This window comes from Gavialis gangeticus, unplaced genomic scaffold, assembly GCF_001723915.1.
Source record: "Gavialis gangeticus isolate Ggan-Ray unplaced genomic scaffold, GavGan_comp1, whole genome shotgun sequence".
NCBI lineage: Eukaryota > Metazoa > Chordata > Crocodylia > Gavialidae > Gavialis > Gavialis gangeticus.
The window spans coordinates 35,497,684-35,506,705 of NW_017728993.1; the positions used below are offsets into that span (position 1 = coordinate 35,497,684).

The following is a 9,022-nucleotide window of genomic DNA, read 5'->3' on the forward strand; positions in this document are numbered from 1 at the left end:
AATCTGGGGGGGGAGAATAGCTGCAGCTGGACCTATAAGCTCTGATTTTCCATGATAAAAAAAATCAAACACCAAAATATATAGGTGTTTAGAATTTATTATAAACTGAGGCATTGGCAGGCTTCCAAATTGCTTTAAAATTGTAAATATATCAATAAAACATTGTGTTCAAGTGATATCTACATATAATGGCATTTCATTTTAATCATGGAAAAACACGGATTTGAGGGGTTTTAATGAGAGAATTTTAGAATTTTTATAAAGAGATTTTTGGGATTTTTAAAGAGAGAAAACTAGGATCCCTGAGCATAACGTAATTCACTTTTGTGGTTATGCATCTCTATGATTAGCATGGTAAAAAACAGAAGACTCTACACTTACCCCTTGGGGTTTAAGTACAAGTCTGACAGGACTGACTTGCCCTGCAAGATAAGACTTCAAAGGCTGAAACCCTACTATCAAAGAAAAATGCTTAAAAAAAATAGTAAGGTAACATGACAGTTCTTCTGATTTACTTTTTTTACAGATATCCTCAAAATATCCTCTACTTTACTATTAAATAACTCACCTTTGAGAGCTTCAAGTTTTTCATTTTTGACCTTCAACACCACATCAGTTATCTTTTCTAAGAGGAAGTTCTGTGTTCTCTCTCGTCTGATAGATTCAATCAAAGTATCGAGTCCCTTTGGATTTTCTGCTAAATAGTCCAATAACTTGCCAGTTTTTTTCCTACTTGAGGGTCGACAAGAAATTTCTTCGGCGTCCTCTCTAGTAAGAATTTTTTTTGATCGTAGGTAATCAAAGTGTCTCTCAGCTATGATTTTGTCACATAAATAAGGACGCATCCTTTCTAAAGCCTAAAAGAAAGACAGAAATAACATGCTAAAAAATAAAAATGTCAAATTGAGATGTCATTATCTAGTATATCAAGTAACATGTAAGAATCAGAGACCCGAGTGTCATTACATAACAGCCAGAGAGGCTTTTGCTCCCCTATGTAACTTTTACTGTACACCGACTTGAGTATTGCCACGTGTATCTACCCAGAAATAATCCTAGCAGGGTGCGGGGCCCAGGGCAAAGCAGCCTGCGTGGGGCCACCCTCCCTATACCACAGCATATGTATGTCAGGAAGTGAAAGCCCCAGCACACCGGACACGGCAGGACAGGTGGGGGCCGGAGCTTCTGGCCAGAACAGGCAAAGAGCCATTCAACCCGCTGGGTGGGCTAAACTGCAGCTGCAACCTCTCCGCCTGGTTCTGTAGGGCCCCACAAAGCGCGAGGGCTGGGCTGGTTGCCCCAGTTCACACCCTCCAAGGACGGCCCTGTATCTACCCATGAGAAACCTTTCACATTTGACTAATTTTCCATTAAACCAAACTCAGTTGACAAATACATTTTAAATGTTAACCAGAAATAATGACTGGTAATTGAGGCTTAATCCCTCACCAGTGAGCTAGGTTAAGGATGGTTTGCCTTTAATCTATATACTTATGTCTGTTCAAAACAGACATTTGAGTATGGAAACATGACTTGATAAATATTAATTTGCCCTGTGTGACTTTCCTAAAAAAAAGATAAATATTTACCATTTACAATATCACTGTAATGTCGGAGATTCATAATTCCACCACGAAGTAACTGCTGCTGAGGAACTGACTAATGTTACTAGGGGTAAAAATAGTTATCTAGGGCTTTGGGTCTGCATTGAGTTTGTGCCTTAAAGAAAAAAAATGCAAACTAAATCCCAATTTTACACAAACAGAAACAGTCAAACAAGGCCACATTTCATGTGTGTAAAGCATGCTGATGCATGCTCTTGCTTCTCTCTCCCTCTCCATTGTACTGTGAAGGAGGGCCAGTGGGTCCTTAACATATCATTATAGGTGTGCGAATGGAAAGGCAAATGGGTTTTCCTTATTTTTACCTTATATAAATTGTTCTTCTTTTGGCTTAAAAAGAGAAGTGTCTCATGCTCACACATACATACATATAGAAGATATCAGAGAAATCAGAGAATGTATCTAATATATTACAGTTTTTTGGAAAGTGGAAGACAGAATTTTAAGCAGTTTTTCTAATCCTTAAACTATGTCTTATTTCTAATGAAAAGTGCCTCATGTCTCATTTCTTTGTCTCTGTACCAACCACTATTCTTTCCCCTTCTTCATAAGCAAAGACATTCTCTGTCACCTGTATCGTACTTTCACTCTTCCACTTTGAGTTGCACCTTCAGGAGTAGAGTGGAAGCAAGACCTTATTTCACTACTCTCCTGTCAGTATTTTTTATTGTATGGAAGTTAAAAGAAGCTCAAAAATACACCACTTGTTGATTACGAAGTTGAATACCTCTCACAGCTTCCTTGCTCTATTAAGGAAAAAAGAGAAGAGGGGTGGGCAAAGAGGAAGAATTAAATAAAGTAAGGGGCTACACAGGTGCTTGCACTCTCGGAGACAAGTGTGAGACAAACGGACTCAAGACGCAGTTGAGGACAGAAGAAAACTTTTTTTTTACTAAAAAGGTGAGAACTTACTTTTCCAAGAAGGGCAGCAGTATTCCATCTATGGCAGCAATATTGAGGCAAACATTTTATGAACTAGACCATGCATGGTCAACTCCCAGCGCAGTATCAACCCATCCATAGGGCTCTCCATGTGTCTGGAAATTTGGCAGGTGGGGAACAGTGGCACCACTGCCCTGGTGCCAGATTTCCAGGTCCATGGTGAGTCTCAGGCCCTGTGTGCTGGATCAGGAAACCATCTGCCAGCATGCAGGGCTGGCTGGGTCCAATCATGGCACACAGGGGCCAGCGCCAGGTCTCTGAGGCCCAATCCCAGCATGTGGAGGCAGTACTGGAACCCAGAGCCAATCCTGATGTGGGGGGTGGAGCCAACTCTCAGGGGTCCAATCCTGGGGTATGTGGGTGTCACTGGGCCCCCTTCCCCGCATTCCTTCCCTGTTATCCAGGATTGGGGTGAGGGGGGTGCCAGGGCCCAATCCAGCCTGTGGACCAGCTCTGTGCCATTCACCTAGCCCACAGGGCCAAAAGGTTGCACTAGACGAGGGGTGGGCAAGATGTGGCCCGCCAGGCCATTCTATCCAGCCCGCAGCACCCCTAAAAAATTTAGAAAATGAACATTTATCTGCGCTGGGCTGCCTGTCATGCAGCCCTCAATGGCTTGCTGAAACTCAGTAAGCGGCCCTCTTCCCAAAATAATTTCCTGCCCCTGCACTAGGCTGTACCTGAAAGACATCCAAAATACTTACCTCAAACCCATAACAGACTTCTGCACCAATTAAATAAGATGTTCTAAGGGATTCAAGACAACCAGGGCTAACAGCAAGAGGCTTGCTAGGAAAGCTTATAGCAAACAGTCTACTGTACACATCAGTCCCACCCAGCAGCTTAATTTTTGCTGAAACTTTCACTAGTATCCCCATGAAGACAAACACAAGATATCAAAACCTGCAGAAGGCATGTGAATCTGCCTTCCTACACCTCCAGCCCCCCAGACCTTATCCTGATCTCTAGAGCTGGAGAGAGACTAAAACCCTGAAGCACAAAATTTAAAACATTCCTTTTCCACTCACATAACTGGATATTCTTGATGTCCAATCCATTTTTGGAAGCTTAAATTCTTAATCCCAATACTGGCATTTGGCCTGAGGCACAAAGCTTACAATGCTTTTGCAGAAATTGTAGTTCTACTAACCTCAAGCAGTATACACGTCCATTTTACATTTCCTCTAAGAGTGCCTTGGCAACTCTTATCAAACTGGTACTATCTCTTACCGACTCAGAACAGTATTAACAGCATCAGCTACTAACATCACTTCCTGCAGCACCTTAGGTTTCTATACAGATCTCAGATCCAAGGACTGACTTGACCCAACTCTCATTAGCTATGGGCTTGACAAGATTACAGCTGAAGTGACATAACTACTGTTTTCCTTTGTGCAAAATTAGCAAGTCAGCACATCAAATTAAATTTAAAGGACTTACACTGAAGTCAGCACATATGCAATAAAGGATTATCTTTTAAGAAAGCAACCTCTAGTTAACTAGTGCAATATTTCTCTTCTGTTTCCTTAAAGAGAAGCATTAACAAAAAATGTTTCAGAAAATCATGACAAAGCACTTCAGGTAAGTTACATAAACACTGGACGATCACAAACTTCTTCACTGAACTATCAAAAAGCGGGAGACGGGGAAGAAAAAGATATGGATACACAACACTGAAAGCAAGTTAACCTGGTGGGCCACACAGAATCAGTAAAATTAATTTTTAAAAGGGAACCATCATGCAATGGTTACAAAAACTGGGATTTAGCCTGGAGAAGAGACTACTGGGAAGAGTTAGAGAGGTCTTCCTAACACATAACCTAACAACAAAGATGGTTGAAACACTGGGAAAGATTATCTGAAGAGGCTGTGGAATTTGTCACTGAGGTTTTACATGTAGGTGGGACAAACATTTGGGATGTCAATCTTCAAAGTAGCCAGAGGCTGCACTAGTGGAGGCCGTGGGCCCCAGGGGCTGTATGATCCCCCACCCTGTGGGCCAGAGCCCCCTGCTGCTGCTGTTCCCTGAGCCCACCCCTTCACTGCTTAGCTCCCAGCTGTGCTGTGCCACTTAGGCATCCTGAGCTGCAGCCTCCCCCTGCACTGCCAGCTGTGCCATCCTATACCACCCCACCCCTTTAGACAGGGACAGCAGTAGGAAGGGGAAGCCAGTGGGAGGGGGCTCCAGGCTGCTACAGCAGCTGGAATTATGGGGGGAGCTGCTGCCCTGCGAGAGCCCAGGAACCAAAATGTAACCCCTTGTTGACCGCCAGTGGGACAGCCCTAGTTTAGAAGACAAAGATGACTCTGCCTTGAGCATCCAAACCAGATCAGGGTCGTCAAACTTGTGGGATCTAGACCACGAGGCTAACTTTGCAGACACATCCAAACCTGCCTCCAGCAGTGGGGAAAGGGAGGAGGGTGACGGAGCATGGGGTTCACCAACTATGGATCTGGGCCCGGGCTCCACCCCCTGCTTGCCCCACCCCCAAAACCCTGGCAAGTCCTGCGCCTTCCTGCAGGCTGGATGACTTGGCTCTACAGGTTGAGGCTCTGATACCCCTGAACTGAATTTCTTAAAGTCACTTCCTGTTCTTTTTCTCCCTGTTATTCTAAACCACGCGCTACAAACAAACAGATGGACCAACCGAAATGCCTCACACACTTCATGTACAGTTACCTCAATGCTTTTGCTCAGCTCAGCAACATCCCAAGCGAGGCAGCTGCCACTGCTGCATTCCTGCCAAGGAGCAGTTCAGTCTACGCTGAACCGACCTGACCTGCGCCATTCCGCTCTGCGCAGTGCAGAAGCGTCTCCCATCGCCTCCTTTCGGGCCTGGCCGGGCACCTGCTGCCGCTTTCCCCTTTGCAGCTGAACTGCCACAGCTGTAAAGCTTGGGGCTTTCCCTCCCACTCCCCCTGAGCAGCCCGCACCCTCCCGGCAGGTGCGGAGGGGGGGCTCACCGCGCACAGAGGGCCGGGAGGGTCCCCACGCCCAGCGAACACCAGCGCCGCGGAGGTGCCGGCGGGTCTGAAAGCCTGAAGCGGCAGCGGCGGCCTTTGGCCCCTGCCCTGCCCTTCTCTTCGGGGGCTGCTCCCTCCCCCCACGTGCGGAAGCGGCGCCGGGGCAGCGCCAAGACCCCGGGCCCCGCCCTGCCCGGGTACGCGCGGGAAGCAGCGCTGGGCCCCGCGGGGAGCCCGGGGCGGCAAGGACCTGCCCGGCGGTTGGTCGGGGGGAGGAGGAGCGTGTCGCTTACTTCCTTTTTCACCTCCGCCATCTCGTCCTCCGTGAGTGGCCGCGCAGACCCTGGGCCCGGGCCTACCCCCGGCCCCTCCATGGCGGAAACCCCCACACTAGCCGCTTCCGGCTCCGCTCAGCGCCGCGCCGGGCCCCGCCCACGTCCGGGAACGCCCCCCCCAGTCTCGGTCTCGGCCCGGGGGCGGGGCCTGAGCCGGAGCCTGGCCGCGGGCTGAGAACAGCCCGGCTGGGCCGGGCCGGAGTTAGCCGCGCGTCGCTAGCGGGCCTGGCTGCTGCTGTTTCCCCTCCGGGGCAGAGAAAGCTCGAACTCTCCCCCCTGCTTGAAACAGGAAAACACTCGTCCAGCTTTAGGATTCGTTCCCAGTGTAGGCAAAGCCTTCCCAACCCCTGGGCTGCAGGAATAGCGGGCGGGGTCACCAACCAACTTTAGAAAAGGATTCTCTTTTTAAAGGAGAAAAAGTGGGAAACGGCGGCTTTTTCCCTGCAGGTTGGCAGAGCTCGGGTCTGCGAGGGGATGCTAGGGCACCACTGGGCCGAGGGAGGGGCACGGGTGGGGGCTGGCACTGATGTTTACCAATGGGCCCTGGTCCAAGAGGGCTGAGAGTCACCACTGCTCTAGAGGTAGCTGCCTCTAAAGCTCTCCGCAGCCACCGATGGAAATCAAGCTATAAACAATGGTGTCTAAGACAACTTCAGCTATAAGCAACTGTCCACAAAGATGTAGGATGTCTTAGAGGCCACATACAAAAGGACCTTGGCTTTAATGGCGTTCCATTAAGGAAACCAGAAGTGAGGAGGCAGGCACTGTGATTCATCTAAAAGAAATGTACATCTTCTTTTGTGGGGTAGAAACAGTGAATTCATTTCTTGAATGGCTTGATACTCCCTTGCTTACATATCATTATCAGGGCTGTCAATGCTTCCAAATTTGGAAGGCGATAAAAAGTGAATTCACAAGTAACACACCGACCATACTGAATGCTCATCTGTACTTGAAAGGTCAGTATTGAATGGTTTGGTGGTGATGCAAGCTTTTAACCCTTATTACAGGACAAAGAGGTATGGGGATGTAGAAGACTGCTGATTGTAAGGATGGGAAAACGCTGATATTGACGGAGGAAAAGGATAGAAATCCCTGCAAGTGGAATTAGACAAGGGGACAAAGGCCAAATCAGATTCAGAAAACATCTCTGACAGGCAAGAGTATTGGAGAAAAATGCTATGAAAAGAAAACACAGAGGAGGCAGTCTCAGGGGGAAATATGGAAACCAAGGAAAACAAGGTATCAAGGAGCTGAAAAGTGGGAAACAAAATTGGAAAGCAGGCACAAGAGACAAAGACACATGGAAAATAATGTTGTTATAGAAAAGCTGCTTTATAAATTGTCGTATCAATACTTTAATGGTGACTTTATGTATAACAAAATAAATGAAGCATGATTCAGCTTTGGATGTTACGCAGATTCTTTCAGAAATACTGGAAGGGACACGATTAACCTAAGCTGATTACTGCAAAATATTTGGGAACAGCTTCTTATTACTTGTGATTAACGAAACTGGTCACTAGAGGTCACTATTCTGCCACATAATCCTTTTTCCATCATAACTAAGCTTTTAATTAAAATTTCTATTGCTGCAGCTTCAGCACTTGAGGTGACTACATAGCTGGCTCAGTGACACTTCAGCTCCTCAGTGATCCCACTTTGCTCAAAGCAGGTCAACTTGACACAAAGATTAAAATACTGGGAAATACCACAGTCTGTCTATGCCAGTGATTCTCAACCAGAGTGCAGTGGCACCCTGGGGTGCAGTGAAAAGGAGCCACAGGCTTATGTCACTTTTGTGGCTATGGGGGTGGTATGGAGGCCACAGGGATGCCTGAGGGGCACCCAGCTTAGACTCTTATAAGGGTCAGAGACCCCAGGGGGATGAGTAGAATGAGGGCAGCCTTGCCTGGGGCAGGGGCCCTCAGGGGGCTATGCAATAGCAGCCTTGCTCAGATCAGGGAGCCCCAGGGCTGCCACAAGAGATCAGGGCCCAAGGGCCTGAAGCCTAAAAGGGCAAAACCAGGACCCAAGAGGGCGAGACCAGAGGAGCCCAGAGCACAAGAGAGCAAAACCAGGGCTGGGGCTCAGAAGCCAAGGTCTAGGGCAGTGGACCTCAGCTGAAAGGCACAGCCAGTGTAAGACCCACAGGGCATGGACATGGCTAAGGTGGAGGGCACAAGAGAGCTGAGGGACTGAGGCTCACTCTGGCCCCTGGGTGCTGTAAGTTCATCAAGGGATGTTGGCGAGGTAGATAAGGGAGGGCACCTCAAGGAATCAGAGTGGGGCATGAGTTGCTTGGCCTCTAGGTGGCACCAGGACTGTCCTTGGGGCAAGCACCTGCTACAGATGCCTTGAGATTCTTTCAAGGGTAATGCTGGGTGCCATACAATGGTAGCATTGTTAGGTGTGCAAACATGATTCAAAAGAGAAACACAGATTTCAAATGGGAATCGGGGTGCCTATACACATGCTCTCACGCACTCTGATTTGACTCGGTTAATCAAGTCTACTGGTGCACTCTAATTAGAATGCTCCAACAGGCTGCAGAGTCTCGTATTCAGCATCTCAATGGCAGGGACACTTTAATTAAAGCCCGTCAGACATTAGTTAAAGTGCCAACGTGGCCATTTTGAAATGTGAGGAGCTGAATACATGAGCTGCTGTGGTTTTAGTTAGAGCAGCTCCCAAGAGCCACTCTAATTGAAACATGCCCCTCCCCCTGCCAACCTGGAGCTTGTGTAGGCACCCTATAGTGTTAAAAGCATTTCAACCTGTTGTCTAAGTGCTTTGAAACAGAAAAAAAATGTGCAATTATTTTTCTGTAGTCAAAAAATGAAACAAAAGTAAGAGTTGGTATTTTCCGAGGGCTGCCTCAAGTCTAAGAAGGCTGAGAGCCATTGGTCATGCTAGTCATTGGTTTCACCAGTTCAGCTGCACCAGTTGTAGTACAACTACAACAAATTTAAAGTCTAAGGAAGCCACCTAACTACAAATGAAATTGTACTTATAAACAAAATAAGTCTGTTAAATTAGTACTAGTTTTGAAGAGACTTCTTCACATCCAGAAGGTAAATATATAAAAGGCGGACAGAAAAAGAGAAACAGTAAATATTAATATTATAAGTGGAAAAAACCTACCAATTTTATACATTT

At 47.1% G+C, this 9,022-nt stretch overlaps 1 protein-coding gene across 1 annotated transcript in view; it reads right to left on the minus strand.

Moving 5' to 3' along the window:
• BCL10 (B-cell CLL/lymphoma 10) overlaps positions 1 to 5,942 on the minus strand; it is a 17,084-nt gene extending 11,142 nt beyond the window's left edge. Inside the window, exons 1-2 of the mRNA XM_019501550.1 lie at positions 5,822 to 5,942; positions 569 to 857 (exon numbers count right to left, since the gene is read on the minus strand). Coding sequence (XP_019357095.1) covers positions 569 to 857; positions 5,822 to 5,902 — 370 coding nt within the window. The 5' untranslated portion in view covers positions 5,903 to 5,942. The remainder of the gene's footprint in view (positions 1 to 568; positions 858 to 5,821) is intronic.
• Between the last annotated feature and the right edge of the window lie 3,080 nt (positions 5,943 to 9,022).